Source organism: Lissotriton helveticus, chromosome 3_1, assembly GCF_964261635.1.
Source record: "Lissotriton helveticus chromosome 3_1, aLisHel1.1, whole genome shotgun sequence".
NCBI lineage: Eukaryota > Metazoa > Chordata > Amphibia > Caudata > Salamandridae > Lissotriton > Lissotriton helveticus.
The window spans coordinates 678,088,403-678,107,891 of NC_136061.1; the positions used below are offsets into that span (position 1 = coordinate 678,088,403).

At 44.9% G+C, this 19,489-nt stretch overlaps 1 protein-coding gene across 1 annotated transcript in view; it reads right to left on the minus strand.

Moving 5' to 3' along the window:
- Nucleotides 1-441: 441 nt before the first annotated feature.
- ANXA2 (annexin A2) overlaps nucleotides 442-19,489 on the minus strand; it is an 86,088-nt gene continuing 67,040 nt past the window's right edge. Inside the window, exons 6-13 of the mRNA XM_078680820.1 lie at nucleotides 14,880-14,970; nucleotides 11,610-11,689; nucleotides 8,530-8,589; nucleotides 7,106-7,199; nucleotides 4,969-5,064; nucleotides 3,323-3,381; nucleotides 1,883-2,005; nucleotides 442-773 (exon numbers count right to left, since the gene is read on the minus strand). Coding sequence (XP_078536946.1) covers nucleotides 714-773; nucleotides 1,883-2,005; nucleotides 3,323-3,381; nucleotides 4,969-5,064; nucleotides 7,106-7,199; nucleotides 8,530-8,589; nucleotides 11,610-11,689; nucleotides 14,880-14,970 — 663 coding nt within the window. The 3' untranslated portion in view covers nucleotides 442-713. The remainder of the gene's footprint in view (nucleotides 774-1,882; nucleotides 2,006-3,322; nucleotides 3,382-4,968; nucleotides 5,065-7,105; nucleotides 7,200-8,529; nucleotides 8,590-11,609; nucleotides 11,690-14,879; nucleotides 14,971-19,489) is intronic.

A 19,489-nucleotide genomic window follows, 5' to 3' on the forward strand; every position in this document is an offset into this window, starting at 1 on the left:
AAACCCAAAACTGACCCTGAACCCTAAAAATACCCCTTTACCCAAAAACCCAAAACTGACCCTGAACCCTAAAAATACCCCTTTACCCAAAAACCCAAAACTAACCCTGAACCCTAAAAATACCCCTTTACCCAAAAACCCAAAACTGACCCTGAACCCTAAAAATACCCCTTTACCCAAAAAACCAAACTTATAATATTTTTAATAAAATGATATACTTACCAATACTTACGTTGTAATGGTATGCGTTGTAAAGGTACCTGCGTTGTAAATACATGCGTTGTAATGGTATGCGTTGTAATGGATCCTGCGTTGTAAAAGTTGCGTGGTAATGGTAGGTCGTTGTAAAAGTTGCGTTGTAAAGGTTGTATACCGCGTAACTCCGTTTTGTAACACCATCTATGCTTATCATAAATGAAAGAGGACTCTTTGCAGAAGCTGTAAAGTACAAAGTCATTTTATTCATCTTTTACCGTAAACAATACACAAGAGATGTTGTCTGTCACAATGAGATCTCGGGCAGGATTCTGGAATGTTAGAATAAGGGTTTGGTCTTGTAAGGCTTTGGTAAGAAGGCGAGGTCAGAGGAGCAACACTACAGTTAGTCTGCTGAATACTGATACTAGGTACAGCTTTGTACTGCTAGTGAGGCAGATGTTTCTGCTAGGTTACCAAGGAAAAAAGAAAGCAAGACAGGATTGGCGTTCTCATCTTCAGTCATCTCCCGCACACAGGTTCAGCAAGGCCTTCTGGTAGTCACCTTTGGTGTCTTGCTGCAAAGGGAAAGAAAGAAAGCATGAAAACCTGCCATCCCAGTGCAATGGTACATTTCTCCTTCCATTCCCTGTAATGTTCCCTTTTTTGCGCGGAACCAAAGAAGTCTCCATTCTCTTTTTGTACCCATTAAAGTGCTGTTGATTGATCAACTATAGATGCCCTAGGCAATGATACAAATGTGTGTCCTACAGAAGATGCCCCATTGTATTATAGTTTTGTGTATAGCTATTCAATAGCAAAAATCCATTCAATGTAGTTTGCAATATACATATGTAACAAAATAATTTACAATCGTTTAGAACATTTTATTCCAAAGCAACCAAAAATTGACCTTATTTTTGTCAAGGGCACAAACACAGGCGAAGGATTTTTTTTAAATTAGTTGCGTCCTGAATATCGAAAGGGTGGTATGGATGAAGCCTCAGAAGTGGTGGCAAAACACAAGATATAACCTGATGGAAAGAAGTGGACCTGAGCATCCCTGAGGGAAAGAAAAGAAAAGGGAAATCCCTTTGAGAAGAGATGAGACAGGGCATCCTTGAGGGAAAGAAAAGAAATGGAAGATCCCTATACGAAGAAAGGAACTAGGGCACCCCGGGGGCAAACAGAAGAAACAGGGTAAGTGATAAACAGTGGCAACATCAAGAGAAGTTGATCAACAAGGGACTCATCGAGATAAAACACCTATACATTGAGGTAAAGGGGAAAACTGTAGGGGAGAAGAAAATAACCTAATCATCCTATTGGAAAGTGATGAACAATGGCAAGGAGATGAACCCCCATAGGTTCTCTTTAGATTTAGATCTTGAAAGCATCTGCGAAGGAAGGTGAAGAAAATTGCATCACTGAGGTTAAGCAAGGAACAAAGGCTTCCCCACAAGAAGAGGTGAATCAGGCATCCCCAAGACGTAGAGATGAACCACTGCAACCCCAAGGGAAAACAGTTGAGCTGCGCTTTAAAGTATTGAGGAATACAAACTAAGCACTGACACGCATTACCCAGCCTGTCCCCTGTACATGTTTCAGGGACAGAAACTCTATTTTACTTGCTCCAAAATAAATCACGAAGTACGGCGAGGGGAGGGTTAGTAACAGTACTACTTACGCTGATAAAGTAGTGCAGAGATTTGCCATACTTCTTTTTGAACTCCTTCCTAATCTTCAGCATATCAATCTCGCTGCGTGCCACCATGATCCGGATCAGCATCTTGTCTTTAGTTCCTTTGCCCTAAAATGCAGAAAACAGAAAAAGTAAGTAGAGGCATCACTGAGACTCTGCCAGTCTGAAGGCAATTTAATTCAAGAAACCCCGCAATGTACACAAATGATCATGGGACACCCCTCCTGCAAATGAAGACATTCATGCACTGTATCTGAGGCGAGCCAGTGAAGCAAAATAAAACCTAGAACTATGAATCAGAAGTCTTGTATTTTCAATATTCTGATATATAAAAAGCTGAGGTGTGCTTATGTAACTCTGAAAAACATTTTGCATTTATGGGATGCGAGATCAGCTGAATCCATGTGGAACTTCAATAAGATTCAGGAAGAATGTGGGAGTAAATAGTAAGCGTTGAAGTTTCCAACACAGACACTAGACATGTCTGTCTACAAAACAAACATTTAGGCAACAAAAGGGTGGTGTGTGGGAACCTTCAGACGACAGTTGTAGAGTTATGAATGCTTCCTCTAGTTTAGTGTTAATGACAAAAGATTTCTGTGGCCCAAGACCTATCGGTTTTACAAAGGCACCGTATTTATTTATTTATTTATTTATTTTGAAAGTTTTATATAGCGCGAACCAGATCTTTGCAGATATCAGAGCGCTTTACAGAGCATACATAACAGGCCATTAGATATGGCCAAATGTAGAGCGCAAAGAGCATGACAATCAGTAACCTGCTGTAAATAAACATTACAGGTCATGCACTACGATAGTGCTGCCCGATGTGTCGCACATTCACCTCTCCAATGTAACTCTCTAATTCAAACACCTTGACTCTGCACCTCACCGGTGCTACATGTTGCGCATGTTTTTGTTGACCAGTAATGGTATTTCTGTTTTTTACCCATGATGCTTCCATGGGTACTTGACTCCTGAATGACGATCTTCTCTCACATTACAACCTGGGGCATGACAAATTACACAGCTTTACTGTGCTTTTATGGTAACAAATTTGGGGGCACTGGCGGTAACCTGGTAACCAATTCAATTTGGGGCAGGACACACCTTCTAACTCCTTGGTGGAAAGAGAGAATGTGGTAGAAATTGGGCAAGAATAGTAAAGTGGAGACTCTGAACGACATAACTGATTAAATATCTTACAGAAACCTGCTCAAAGCGGAATGTGTAACACAGTACCCAGAAAGCACAATGTTCTTCTCAGGCCTTACAGAATAGTGCTGCTGGGAGACTGAGACAGAAATATTAACACTGCTTCAGTATTAAGAACACAGTCTCAGTTCTGCAAATTATACTCAAACAAGAAGCTCTGACACAAGCAAAATTGCAAGACACTATAGCAAGTTTAAAAAGAGACCGTACCTTCATGGAGTCGTACAGCCTGTCAGCAAAGTATAGATGTTTGTTCTGAATGCACTGGACTGCAAAGAAAAGTGAGAGGAGCATATGGTCAACACATTTAATCCTTTATTTTCTAAACAATTATGAATTTCTTCTGTCTATCAGAAAACAAGTTTATCGATTTAAAAATTTGTCAGAAAGATGGAAGTGGCAATCCCAATATTTTAATCTGGCTATATTTCCAAAATCTAAGTTTTGATACTGTGTTCCTATGAGCTCTCTGTTGAAAAGAAGTACTCTGAGGCAGAAGTGAGTACAAGTGTCTTTAATCTGTCACCCACTCTCCGCAGATCATGACAAAGCCAACATTCTAATGTGAACTCCCATGTGAACTCCCATGGAACATTCCAACAGGCAGGATAATGCGGGGGGGGGGGGGGGAGGGAGGTACCAAGTGGAGAGGGAAGAAGGAAAAAGAAGAGGAAAACGAGAAAGGAGATTACAACACTCTCCCTTCATAGGTAAGGAATTTAGGACTATATATATGTTAGAGGACATTGATGTACCCTGGAGCACATCCATACTTTTTTATTCCGCTCTTGACTACTACCTTGATCTCGCGGGTAGATCAAGTGATTTTCCCAGAATCACAGGATGTTGTGCGTCATTGCCGAGACTCGATCCCAGTTTCCCAGATTGGAGGTCCACCGCCCTAGCCATTAGGCCAACTCTTCTCCCCAATTATATATTAATATATATTTTATTATATTATATGCTCATCTGTGAATATCTGCCTTACCCTACTTTTTCATTGTACTAACCGGTTCCATCAACTTTTATAAATCGCACTGTATAGTATTTCCATGTTTAGGGAGGCTTGCCTATGATGGTGTTCTATTTTTAGCATAGATTCAGTGCAATATGGCAGGTATATGCGAGCACTCATTGTGATCATGTAATCTACTCAATAATTTCTTTTATGACAGAATAGTGTTTATAACGTGATATGTTTATCGCGTGATATGTTTTTATACACCTTGTTTTTATGAAATGTAAAATTAATTCATGCTAAAACCATAGTTTCTTTTGTTTATATAATCACTCTCTTCGAACTGACCCTAGTTTTTAACTGTTTAACACACACTAGGTTCCATCTTCACCATTCAAAGTAGGTGCTGATGAGCATCCGATCATGCTAAATCTATTTAATGACAGGTAGAAGTTCTTTCCGAAGAACTGCCTCCAGTTTCATGTTCTCACACCCAATATTTTGAAGGTTATTAGAGATTGTTTTAGTTATTGTTTTTATTCTTAGGTTTATTTCACTTCTCTTTACCCGACAATTTTCAATCTTGAAGCATAGTATACTTCTTTTAGATGTTCCAACTTGTTCATCTTATCAGAATGCAGTCCCTTGAGCGGTCATATAGAATATCTGTATCCCATCTTAATGAGGTTAGGTGTTCTGTCACTCCCTTAATTGGTGAATTCGATTTTACAGTTTATAGTACTGCCAAGTAAGAATATCAATGCCTTTATTAGCCACACATTTCCTTTACATATTTTTTTGCCTTGGTGTGTGGGTAGCCTTCATATATATTTGAGAATTTGAAAGATTACAGCTTTACTAACTTGCTCTTTTCATTATAATGCGAGTTTTGGCTTACCGAGATTCACCATGGCATTCTCCATGTCCCCGTTGAACTCCTTCTTGACGCTCTCCACCATGTCATAGGGGCAGTAGCTCTTGTACCTGTCGAACACTAGGGAAGAAAAAAAGGCATCACCAAAAGGCCTGGAGAAGCAGCATTAGAACTAGAGTCGCTAAAATTCACGCTTTTAGGTTTTCCTGCTACAGTGTACAGTGCTCTGACTCAGCATACAAAATATTCTCAAGGAGAACAGCGCTCTGCTGATGAGAGGTGAAGGCGATTCCATCAGTCAGTCGATGATGAGATAGCCCCTCATGGGTCCATAGCACAGACAGAGCGCACTGGTCTGAGTTGCACCACTACACAACTTTATCTGGGACTCTACCACAATAAATGCAGTGTCCCAAACTCAGTACTGAACTTCCGGCCACCTTGAAGGATTAGTGAAAGGAAGACCAGCTGTTTGAAGTTTCCAGTCCACCTTTCACTGAACAAGCATAGACATGCCTGCGCTTAAAATGGAAATATCAGATGGGTGTATGCCAGTGCAGTGAGTGACCACGCCTGCCTGCAAGGGAGTGGGTGTGTAAACCCTTCCCCTTCTTCCAAGGCAATCCTTGGAAAGCCTACTGACGGTACACCATCTCTTTGTGGTGTACCATCAGTGCGCCTTCTGATTGCCTCTTTGCCTATGTTTGCAAAATGGTGCAGCAACAGAGGCAAAGTATGACTTCATCTGCATGAAGCTACGCCCCCATGCAAGTAAGGGATCACCCCCTCGAGATAGAGTCAGAGCTACAGGTGCTCTCGCCGGGCACTTTTGATAACATCAGGTTGATTATTATGTGCCACATTCCGGCAGATTTTATACCGTATAAATTCATAAGGAATAAGCATGACGAGGGCAGATGTATGTATTGTATTTGTTGTCTTCATTTAGTTTATATGTATAGTGAAAACAACTTTATTAGTTTATAAGCGCTAAGCTCCATAGCAAATTCTAGCCTTCTATCCCCAGGAGATCTTATGGACGTAAGTGTGTTTTAATGTTTTTTTCTTCCAAACCCTAGTATTCTTACTTCATTTATGAGTTCAAGGGGGAGATTTGTCTAGATGTGGCTGATATTCCTTCAGTTCATTGCTCGGTGTGGCCACACACAGATGAGATGGACAGAAAAACAGCAGTGTAGCGCGTGGTGCTTGGATGTCTCATGTGAGAGCCTCCTTGACCTGCCTGATGCAAGGTCATCACCTTAGAATGGACTATAAGAAATGGACAATGGTGCCTGTGGTGCAAAGGCAGGTCTTAAGCACAGAAGAGATTTCAGGAGTAACACAGGGTGTAAGGATTGCCCAACTACAAACAGGGTGTGACAGGCCGTGTTTGTTCACTTTGATCTGTGACTTTATAAATAACAGAGTTGTTCGCAACAGATGTAAGCCAATGGAATGTTACGATATGTTGATGCTGTTTATGTAGTACAACAAAGGATGTCAACAGGCAGATATGTCACCGAATGTTCAATACCCACACAGTCCCAAGCAAGAGATTCCAAGGGGCAGATTTACAAGAAACTGATGCAGCTGGATAGATATGTCAGTTTCCCTGCGCCTCCATACGAAACCCTTGCGCCACAATGGATGCTCCATAATTACCATACAGCGCACCATGGCGCAAGGATCGACAGATGCGTCAGAAATTCTGACGCATCGGTTGACCCAAAAGTGACGCATTGCTGGAGTTGATCATGAAAGTGACCAAACTCCAGCAATGCTCCACAACAGATAGGTGAGTCCCATTTAAAAAGCCTTGCGTAATTGCTTACGCGAGGTCTGAGCAGGCGTAGCGATTTTGAGGCAGTGAAGGCACAGAGTGACGCAGTGAAATGTTGTAAATTTCACTGCTTCAGTTCTATAAGGCTTTTTATGTGGGAACCCTCACCCTGCATACCTCATGCCTGACGCAGGTATAATGTGACACAGGGCTTTACAACGTGACGCATCTCCCTAGATGCGTCACGTTGTAAATGGGCCACAATGTGGCACATTGTTTAAGCCGCCGCAGCGTCACAAAAATTGACGCAATGGGGATGCAAAAGTGTTGCCAGGGGCTGGTAAGTCTGCCCCCAAGAGTTTCCTCCCAGCACTCTACCTTTCTGCAGGTGGGGTATGCTTCGCTCGGTCATGATGGAGATCCACTTGGCGGCATCCGTCCCTTTCCTCTTCACTCCTGCTTCGTACAGATCCTAGAATCAACAAACAAATCACTGAAGAAATCTTTGGGGAGCCGGGAGCTTCGGCAAACAAGCATTACATATATACATGCAAAGGGCAGAGTGTGATTGTGCAAAGCGTGCGCATAAGAATGTCTCCCCTAAGTCACTCCGATGCAGGTGCTACCGGGCCATATTGTGTCTGTGCACAGCGGTGTGCAAAAATAAAGCAAAGGTCTGTACCTAAATATCTCCTACTTCTAAACATCACATAGGTCTGTAAGTGTAGCTGTGCGGCAGAATATGTGCAAAAAACAGGGGTACCCTTACATAAATAAACAGTAGTGGTCATCCAGGCATGTGACACAGTGTACCAGAATGCAATGGGTAGCAGCCCTGAACATCTCATGTTGTAAAGAGGTTGGAAACAAGGAAAGGATTTAATATTTGTATTTTAGTATCCAAACGGAAACAATGTTCATGCCCCTCAGTAAAGATCTATACTAGTTATGTGTCCTGGCTTTAAACATTGTAATGTGTTTTTATTGATGAGTTGCACTGCTTCTGTGCAGTTTGAGGTTAATGTTCTTAAAGTTAATTCTGTTCTATTTCTCGAATACTGTGAAGACAGTAAACAGCTCACGTAAACTTTCACATGGGTTTTAACCTCTTTGCATGGTGGTGTAATGGATAGTTAAAGATGTCTCCACAATGCCAAAGAAGCCACAAGCAAGACTCCCGGTACTGCCAGAGCCTTCCAATCACAGCAGGCTTGGCCTTCAGTCGCACTTTGATGCCCTTCTCTATATTCATCTGAGAACCTCATTCACTTTCAGATCCAAATCTGGCAGCTAGATGTATCTGGAGCGCTTACCTCAGCTTACAAAGCTTATGAGCTTCCCTCACAAAAGTATTCATCACCGTTGTGAGGAGTAACCCGTCCGCTGAAATCTAAATCAGGCCCTTAGTACTCGCTGGCAAGCATGTGATGGAGGAAAGAAGGAACAGATGGTAGACATGCAGCCGGAGAAGTACTTTTGGAAGACTCAGATCTACACAAGTGAGGTTGAAATTTAGAACTGTAACGGTTTCAATGAAGGAAGTAAATCTTGGACATATAAATGCAAATTTGAAAGAAGTGAACAGGACAATCCATTAAGATGCACAGCACAATGTCCAAGGAATGTCTAGAAAACACTTTGCAGAAGAAAAGGCTGCTGTAGAGCAAAGTCAGCGACAGGAGTAGAAAAGGCATTTCATCCTCCCCATGCATAGTCAGACAGGGCATCAATACACACATCTTTGCACATCAATACACACATCTTTGCACATTAAATTGATTTACAATTGAAAGATTGCTTACCCTGGCGTCATGATCAATCTTCTCATAATCGACCACAGAGTTCTCCTCTGGCCTTTTACCCTGAAGGAAACGAAGAAACAGTTACCTATGAATGTTAACCTGAGGCAAATGATCATGGAGGCTTGCATTCTCGCGCCTGCTGGCTTGCGTAATACTAACTTTTTAAAAGAGTGCTCAGCCTTTGGGGTTAGTTGAGCCTCAACTCTATTCTCACAAGTAGATACTTCCAGAAGAGTTCTTGGTGCTCGTACTTCACAAGATTCTACATTTCTCAACAAAAAGCGATCTTGGGGAGAAAAATTCAAGGGTGACAAGGATTTTTTAAAATTGAGGTTTTTGAGGAATGAACCATCTTGTAGGACTCTGACTTCTAAGCCTGCCATGTAGGTGTGGAGACTACACTATCATCCTTATCAATTAGCCCTTTGTATGATGGGGCGCATGCTCACCCCTCTATCTGGGTTTCTTTTCGCAACTACCCTGAGGTCACCAACAAATGGCAAACATATCAGTGAAGGTAATCTCTTCCCATCCTTAGTCACTTTGTGGCACTAAATGTGGGATTACATTTTAGCTCATGGAGTTCCAAAGGGCTTAAAGCACAGAAGACTCCTTTGGCCATCAATATTAATTGGGTAATCGACCTTAAGAAGGTAGCCTCTGGCATAATTAAAATAGGTTGACAATCCCAACTTAACTGCAGTCTCTTTTTGTTTTATGTCACTTTATTTGAGGCTAAGACAAACTTTTCTATATCTGCAATGCAGTTAGTCATATCCAATGATAACCTTGTTCTTTAGGTCGAACCTGGGCTTGAGCGCTTGAGCTGTTCCGCCAGGCATGCAGTATTGAGGTTAGGCATAGAAGCTCTGATCATTTCCCACCCATCTTTTTAATTGGCTCCTGTTACTGTCCTTGCAAAAATCAATGCTTTTCATTTGTGAATAGGCTTAATAGTCAGTCCCTCCTTAGTACCGCCTTGTCTTCATTTGTAACCTTCCATAACAACTGGACTTTTTACTTGTGTTGTTCCACATTCTGCGGTATGTAGTTGGTGAGCACTATTTTCTTTAATGATCTTCCCCTATTTCACCCACAATTTCGCAGCACACCCCATGCTTTTATATTAATAGTAATGTATTTATTTAAATTACAGCGCAGTCCGCCTTAACTATAGCGGCAACACTTATTTAATTATTTAATTTATGGTACAGTCTGCTTTGACTTTAGCAGCTGAGCTTATTTAATTATTTAATTTACAGTGCAGGCCACTTTCACTTTAGCGGCCAAGATTATTTATTTAATTAACAGTGTGGACTGCTTACACTTTAGCAGCCGTGCTACAGAAGCTTTCTTATTATTATTATTTTTTGCATAGGGCGAAAGCACCCCATATGCACTTTCACTTTAATGCCAACTGCACCCCTTTCTTTAAACGCAGCTCACTGATACCTTAGCACAGCGAGCAGCGTGTAAAGGAAGGGGTGTGGCCACCATTAAAGTGGTCTCACATTTGCGAGACATAGAGGTATTGGAATTAGAACTAACAACGCCTTTTATATGTGTTGCTTTGAAAAACACATAAATAAAAGGCATTGTCTTTTACAATGCCAGTAGATTAAACGCTTGCAAATGCGAGACCTATTGCATTGAAAATGCTTGTTTTTTCATCTTTAATGTCAGATAATTGAAGCTCTTCACTTTCACAACGAATCAAGTCGAGAACCTGTGAGAGACAATGGATGCTTCTAAGTATTTTGTATTATGCAGTTTTAACTTGAAGCTTGTAGACCATGTTGCCCCTGGCATCCCATAATTTCCAGCATTCTGTTGAGTAGACGACATTGATGTATTTTGTCGATTTATCTAAACAATGCTAGCAAAGCCTTCAAACCTTGTTGTAACACTAGGGCACCCACCAGATCATAAAACTTCAAGTGAAAGGGCCGTGTAACACTCGAGGAAGAGGATTGACTGATCCTGCTTTCACACACATCAAGCCTGCAATATTCTCAACCGAACGCTTGATGGCAGCAGAGTACAGGGCATGTGATCTACACCTACACATGCTGCAAACAATGCTTCACTTAAACGTTTGCTCAGCATTGGTATAATATGCATATTCCTAAAGTTTCAGGTGTTGGCGCTCTAGCGCCCCACATACTGGCTGAATCAAGTCTTTTTTTGTTACACGTCTCACTCTGCTCGTATTGTACGAACTAGTGATCAGTAGTAAAGAGGCTGTAGTGGCAGCAGGACCCAGGGGTCTCTGGCATCTTTTACTGAACACCAGCGAGTTTGGGGCCCTTGGTTCCATTCACCATCCCAATCTTCTCTGCTTCATTTCCCAGTGGCGGCTCCACCGCAAAGGCAGAGGAGCGCTGCCTCACTGCCTGGCGCAGAGCCAGCAAAGGAAAAATAAAAACGAAGGTCTAGCATCGTTTCATTTTTCGTTTGCCGGCTCTGAGCCAGCTTGAGCATGGAGGGGCCGGGTACAGGTCTGCGGAGGAGGAGTGTGTGTACACTCCCTAAGTGCTCATGTGTGTTTGAACAGCTGTCTCAGGCTGACCAAAACACACATGGGCACTTAGGTAATCTCGAGCCCAGCTGCATCATTGAGCAGCCGGGCTGGAGAAACCCCACAGACTCCCAGGCCTGAGTGGAGAGTCTTTCATGCGAATTCAGGCTAATCCCTGTCCGGTTCTGCAGCACAGGGATTGGCTGGGAATCTGTCTCGGGGGCTGCTGGGCCCTGGGAAGAGGTCAGCAGGAGAGGCGTGACGCGGTCGGCGGCCCGCAGCGTCAGGTACTTTTTTTCATCATTATTAGCCTGTGTCCTTCCCCCCACGCTGTCTCCCTCCCCCATGCTCCCCTACACCCCCACCCACCACCCTTTGTTAGTTTTGGCTGCCATTGCCATTGCCTCTATTTGGACTGAGCTATTCCACTGTCATGGTAGCTTGTGGGCAAGATTAGGTGCTCCCAGGTGATAATAAACACAGAGATGAAGGGAGCCGGTGCCACAGAGATCTTAAAAGATAAAGTGACATTACCATCACAGCGGACTCACTACAGTCTTACCTTTGCCAAAGCAATCATCAATTTCCGGAAGTCCCCAGATGTGTCGGAGGTGATGTCCTTTTCTAAATCTGTCTTGAACACTAGAAACAACAAAACAGTTGCATTAAAGTTGAGCATGACGGTCAGGCCTGGTAAATAATATTCAGCATTACGGGTCCTTCTAGCCTTCAATTGCCCCACAAGTGCAGGAAACACACAATCTCCTGGATGTGGTAAATGTTATAGAATGTTCCAACTGTTGTCCTTGGGATGAACAGAAAAGGTACATAATATAACATGTGTATTTGTAAAGCACACGTTCACACAGAAGGGTATCCTGGCACGAATAACAGATGTTTATTGTTACCCAACTCAATGGTTCTCATTTTATCGACCTCAGAAGGATGAACGGCTGAGTTGGTATGTCGGGATTTGAATCTGTGACTATGAGGTCAAACACAAGCCCCTCCAGTGGATGCATTAGTCCACTAAGCCTCAAGACCTGGCTTTTACTAAACATAAGATAACACTTGCAGCTTTTTGGTTAAATATCCACCTTGAGTGGTATCTGCTTTAGACAATAGGTCGTAACTCCTATGAAATGATTTGATGTCCTCAGCTCACAAGACCCCCCTCTGAATGAGACCACTGAGTTTAAAATGGATGGGTCACTCGAGGAGGCAAGGTAAGGTGTGACAGTGAGGCTGACACAACCTCGTTTCAAAGAAGAAAACACATGCTTATCCTCTTGGAAATCTTATTCATTACACATTAAACAGCTCACGTGGTTGCTGAGGTTTACTCCCAGGAACAGCATGTCTGAAGTGCAAGTAAATAGTGATAGTTGCTTTGAGATGCTTGTTCTAGGTGAGCCACCATTCTGGACAGTCAAGGGCTGATTAGGAGTTGAGCAGAGGGGTTTCCTGAGTGAGTACCACTCTGTTCAATTATAAGTGACAGGTGTTCCAGCTCCTGAATTTTCCTAGTACAGGAACACAAGATCCAATTTTATCAGCAAATAAAATTGCTTCGGGATTTGGCTGCAAGTGCAGCCATGTGCCAGTCCCCAGTCTCCGCTTGGCGCTTTGCTAAGGCAAATGGGATGCCGCTCACAAGAACCACTTGATCAAAGCAGGTGGTAAATGTGAACATTTGTGCCCAAAAACTTCGAATTCTTTGCATATTTCTGCTTGAAAAAAGCACCGTTATTCCCCATTTCATGGTGGTTAACTCATAATGGGCCTGATGTATGAAGGGGTTTCCCACTATTGTGCTTATGTGAAAATGTGTTAGGACATAGCGGCAATATTGGTAGTTAGTCTAGGAGATATCGACTGAAATCTTTAATTGCAGCCACTTAACTATGCCTAACTCAGTGCCTTTGCCAGAGGGACAGTGCACAACACCAGTGCTCAGTGACAGCCAGAGGGGACTTTGACTTGTATTGCGGGGTTTTACTGTTCTTCCAAAGCGAACAGGCTACATCAGAGTGGCAGGAGTTAAACAGGGCAAAACGTGTGTATGGTTATCGCCGACCCAAACAACGCCGCCCGCAACTTAAGACATTGGATCGACGACTGGGCCAACACCCTCGCCCGCTCAAAACACCTTCTAACAACCACACCAGCAAGAAAGCCACCTGGTTCACCGATGACCTCCAGGCCTCCAAATGAACCTGCCGAAAACTGGAGAAGAACTGGCTCCGCGAACGAACACTGGACAACTACGCAGCCCACAAGGATGCCACCCACAGACACCATCAACTCATCAGAACCGCCAAGAGGGCCTCCTTCAAAACCGCCTGAATAACAACGCACACAACAGCAAAGAGCTCTTCAACATCGTGAAGGAACTCTCCAACCCCAGCTCCAACACCAGCGACATTCCGCCTTCGCAAGACCTGTGCGATTCACTGGCCACCTTCTTCCACCGCAAGATCGTCGACATCCACGACAGCTTCAACGCCACGATCAACCCCGACAACTACTGCCCCCACGTGCCACGGACGACATCAGGACCCTGCTTGACAACGGAGAAACAGCAGCCCTCATCCTCCTGGGCCTGTCAGCCACCTTCGACATTGTCTGCCACCACACACTACGCACACGCCTACACGACGCCGGGATCCAAGTGAAGGCCCTGGACAGGACAACATCCTTCCTCTCCGGCAGAACTCAGAGCGTTCGCCTCCCCCCTTCCGCTCCAAGGCCACCAAAATCATCTGCGGCGTACCTCAGGGCTCTTCCCTCAGCCCGACGCTGTTTAACATCTACATGGCACCCCTCGCACACGTCGCCCAACAGCACGACCTCAACATCATCTCCTATGCCGACGACACCCAGCTGATCATATCCCTCACCAAAGACCCTCACACCGTCAAGACCAACCTCCACGAAGGAATGAAGGCCGTCGCCGAATGGATGAGGAACAGCAGACTGAAGCTGAACTCAAGACGGAGGTCCTCATCCTCGGCTCCACCCCCTCAGCCTGGGATGACTCCTGGTGGCCTGCAACCCTAGGAACAGCCCCGACACCCACCGACCACGCACGCAACCTCGGGGTCATCCTCGACTCCACCGTCTCCATGACAAAACGGGTCAACACCATCTCCTCATCCTGCTTCAACACCCTCCGAATGCTCAGCAGGATCTTCAAGTGATTCCCACCGAGACAAGAAGAACAGTCACACAGGCCCTCGTCACCAGCAGGCTGAACTACAGAAACACCCTGTAAGCAGGAACGTCGGCCAAGCTCCTGAGGCGATTGCAACACATCCAGAACAGGTCAGCGCGTCTGATCCTTGACATCCCCCACCGCAGCCACATCACACCACACCTGAGAGACCTGCACTGGCTCCCCATCAACAAGAGGATCACCTTCAAGCTCCTCATTCATGCACACAAAGCTCTTCACAAGACCAGCACAGCATACCTCAGCACTCAACTCAAATTCTACACCCCCACCCGCCAGCTCCGCTCCCACAGCCTTGCCCTCGCCACCGTCTCCCGCATCCGAAGAGCGACCACCGGTGGCAGATCCTTCTCCCACCTCACCGCCAAGACCTGGAACACCCTCCCCATCAACCTACGTCAGACCCAGGACCTACTGGCCTTCAGGAGACTCCTCAAGACCTGGCTCTTCGATCACTAGCAGGACCCCCCCCCCACACCCCCAGTGCCTTGAGACCCTCACGGGTGTGTAGTGCACTCTACAAGTGTTATGATTGATTGATTGATTGATGCATCAGATGCCCGAATGCTCGGCCATCATTTGCGTCACTGGACCACTTACATTCCTTGTAGGCGGCCTGGATTGCATGAAGCTCAGGGTTGGTCCGCGAGCAGATGATTTCTATGAGGGTATCTTCGTCCGTCCCCAAGCCCTGAAAACACCAAAAAAGTATTGTATAAAAAACACTTTACATTGGACCTTCAGTACATGGTCAACAGTACAAAATGCAGAACATCAATCAGAACTTCAGGGGCACTGCAGCCCCCTTGCGTGCCCGAGGCAGGGATTCTCTGTCACACCTGCACATATCACAGGCTGCCTTAGAATGACAAAGCCCCCCCCCCACCCAACTCCCCCAGCAAGGCCAGAAGCACCAACAGGAACAACACTTCGGACCAGAGAATAGTCTGGTCTGAAAGATGCTGTCCGGGCCTCTTCCGAAGCCCGGCTCTGTCATGAGTTAGATATTATGATCAGGGCCGTGAAAATGTTTTAAAACGAGAGAGAGCGGAAGTGAAGAGGGGGGGGGGGGGTGTCCACTGAAAGGTTCTGGGTGAGCGTGTGTCTCCTGTGAAGGGAAATATTCGGTGCATGGCATCACCAACTGAGTATAGAGAGACATTGAGTGTGTGTGCGTGTGTGTGTGTGTGTGTGTGTGTGTGTGTGCGTGTGTGTGTGTGTGTGTGTGTGTGTGTGTGTGTGTGTGTGTGTGTGTTTGTGCACGCGTGTTTGTCCAGTGACAGGGCACAGAGCATGTAGGCGTGAGTTCTTCTGAAAATGTATAGTGTGTGTGTGTGTGTGCATGTACAGGGATAGGGCACACGATCACAAAGCATTGCATTTCTCTTCTGACAATGGACAGTGTGTTTGTGTGAATGTGTGTATGTGCACCTGTGCATTACCAAGGCTCAGTGTCTGTATCTGCCTTGACAACGGAATGTGTGTGCGCGCGACTAGAGTGTATGTGCACAGCGGTCCAGTACCTTTAGTGATGATAGTACGTGTGTGTGTGAGTGTGTGTGTTTTACGAATGTCACGGCCATGAAAGTGACACACTCAGCCTGGATGTTTCCATCCACTGAGCTGCACAGTAAAATAAAAAAGAGACTGAGGTTGAGAGACAGTTTATTAACTATTGCAGTGCTAGCGCAGATTTTTCAATGTGCCGCATCACCGCTTTATGACACTAGGATAACCTTGGAGAGAAATCGGACGGGAAATCTTGAAGCGCACAAACATTCCCCAGAAAAGAGAATGCCTGTTGCCTCACAGAATAGTGACTCTCAGATATTCACCACATTGCTTCCTTCCACTAAAAAGACCAAAACCCTAAAAATCCCTGTATATAAACGTACTGAGAATTACACTATGTTCAAACATTAGCATAGACTAGGATACCGAACCCCAACGGTGACCCCACTAAGACCACACTGTGACCACATTCGATGCTGACCCGCACTTGAAAAGCCCTGGCTTAAATAATTCAGCCACTGTTTTCTAAGAATGTGGTGGTAATTCCACCCTGATGGATTCCGACAGCGGTAAATTTACCACGTCTGCAGCGAATCATCAGATTCAGCGTTACCAGTATCCTCTAAATCAGTACCTTAGAGTATGTAAAGTACTGCCATCTTGAGTGGTCTATATTATTCTAATCCCTGCCGAGGCCATACTAACCCCAGATTTTACCTAAAGCTTGATGCCATGATCATGTTTACTTGTCTTCTAAACCTGAGGTTCTGTGGAAAGCACTATGGCTCAATTCTAGTTTATATTTTACGATTTGAGTTTTCTGTTTCTGCTTTTTGAGTGAAGTTTGTTTGGTAAATTCATCCACCGGATCCATAGTGAATCATGCACTAGATTTTTATGTTTGATAGTGAATCATGCACTAGATTTTTATGTTTGCTTGTAGAAAAAGATGCATTCATTGCACCAAAATAAACTTATTGTTAAATGAGAATCACATTGAGAAAGAGGCGCACAGAAATAACAGCGACAAAACTCCTATTGCCATCGTCCTCACCAGCTGCTAGAAAAGCATGTGACTTGCAGTCAGAGTGAAGGGCGCAGTTTGCATCCCATCTGTGTCCTGAGGCCACCTCTCTGCACTCGTTCATCAATGGTGCCATTTTAAGCCGCGCAGCTCCACTCGCGGGAAGTGTAACTAACAGTTGTGATCCCTTCATCTGGATTTGGGGCTCGTGACATATCTCAGGTGATTTATATGTGCTGCCAGAATCCCCCATCTCTGGGCCAACAGCAGATGGTGACCTTCTGAGGTCCACTGTAGAACCCGACATGGTACCTGTACTTGCCTAACTATGAGCAGGGGAGAGGTTTGAACCTATCAACGACTCTGGATTTGACATGTTGAGGAATCATTCATGCTGACATGAGTATCAAAATGTGGACTGCTAGCTTGACTAAACCTCCATGGCTGCAACAGTTTCCTGCATTTTAGGCAATGTAGGCATTGTGCCTGCTCCTGTGGGGGGAATGGTCTGATATAGGTGACCTCTTCCGTCTTCAGCAGTGTAGCCTGCTGTGGTACGAGTGACCTGCCTGCAGTGCGAGCTGCTCTGATTTCAGTGCCTTGCCACCCATAGGCTGGTCCATGGCTTGATAGACCTGGTGATACAGCTATGTGGGTGGCTATGATACTCATATCTTGCCTGGGGTGTGGGTGCGGACTATTGAGTAAGGAATATTGTTAGACCTATATATCCTATCTCCTTCTGTGCACTCTCCTCTGTTACAGACAGGTGTACTGCTCCTGCTTTGTAGGCCCCTCCCTGTGTCATAGCCAGTCTGTGTTTTTTGTATGGGCTAAATTGTTACTCGATCCCTGCCTGCACATTGCACCTTGAATCAGTGGCATATGGTACTTTTAGCAGGGAGGGGTGCACACGGAACACATACACACACACAAACACACTCACTCACACCCATGCATTCACACACGCGCATACACACACATCCATTCACAACTCTCATTAGGAAATATTTAAACATGCACAAACCAATATTATTATTTTTTTAAGTCACACTAACCTGCAGCTCTGCCTCTGAGGTCCCAGGAGAGTTGGGACTGCTGCCTTCCCTCATTGGTTGACCTTAGGTCAGCCAATGAGGGAAGGGCTGCTTCCATTTTACCGCTTTAAACTGTGTGCTGGGACTGTCTCTCATGCAAGGAAACAGACGATAAGTGTCTAACAATATAGAAAGGATGGGGAATGAAGCAATACATGCTGCCACCACATAGTTACCAACAGAGTGTAAAGGAATGTCTAATTAATTAGGGAATTTAAGCTCTGTTTTAAGTTGTAAATTGCGATTTTGGTTTTTTTTTTCTGGAAAATAGCACGGAAAGGCTACTCTATTCACATATAGTGAAAGTATCCATTTTACTCCAAGGCGAGGGAAACGAGAACACTTGAATGTCAGTGCCTATGAAAGTGTAGCAGATGGAGCTAACGTACTGCAGAACGTGTTAAATTCCGCTCCTATCTTGGGTCACATTTAACACATTAACCCCTTCCGTGCTCATGACGAGCTCAGCTCGTCATGACATGCGCGGCACTCACACGCGGGGGCTAATTCCCCGACGGTGCTGAGCGTTCTAAGAAACGGGCGTGGTCATGACGAGCTCAGCTCGTCATGAGCACAGCGCCACCGTGCAGTGTGACACCATGGCGCTGCGCGCGCCCCCTACCCCCCAGCACCGCGGGGGAATTAGCCCCACGTGAAGGTGTTAATAGAAATTAATGTATTCTTATAGAGGGCGAAATCGCCCCAAGCAGTGGACGTTTCCCGGCTGATGGTAGCAAGGCCCCACTCTCCGGGGTCATCGACCCTCACTGGTTTATAATGAAGAACCACCTGCGTTGTGTCGTTGTGTTTCCACCTCATTCCAATGTCATCCACCTCAGACACCCCCAAACCTTTTATCTCACTCTGCAGGTTCTTTTTCATCCCTTCTTTCCCTCATGTCACTGTTTTTTTTCTTTCTTCCTTTTTCTTTTCCCCTTGCATGTTTTTGGTTTCTTGCTCTGAGTCAAACTCTGATGAGGGAATATAAGTGCCAGTCCACAAAAATGATTTTCCGCCAAACCTCACCTCCAATTACAGGTTCAAACTGAGTGCCTCATTTATGGCATTTTGGGGGAGTGCAGCGCAGCAGGGCACCTTGCTGTGCTGCCCTACGCTAAAGGGAAAGGGCAGGAATCCACCATATTTAAGCATTACAATAGATTCCTGTGCTTTCTGCCTGCACTGATGCCATTTTGGCAGCCTAGCGCTAATGCAGGCACCCTTACACAATGGTGCCTCTGTTGCAGGTAAGATTGTTTTTGCATAAAAACAATCCTAAGAGATGCTTTCTATGTGTGCTGAAGAATGCAGCACACATGGAAAGAGGAAAACATTAGGAAAAATTAACATATTTCTCCTCGTTACGCCCTCAGGAGGTTTACATCACTTTATAAATCTGGGGCAGCGTCAAATTCCACGGGTGTTGCATGGGAAAACCCACTACAACGCCTATGGAATATCTCCCGGGTATGGTGACGAAGAGATTTGCGCTGCGCCACCTTACTCCTGATACATGATGCCACTCAAAGCAAGGCAGGGTGGCCTGCGTGGCTTCATAAATCTTTATGAGAGCCCTA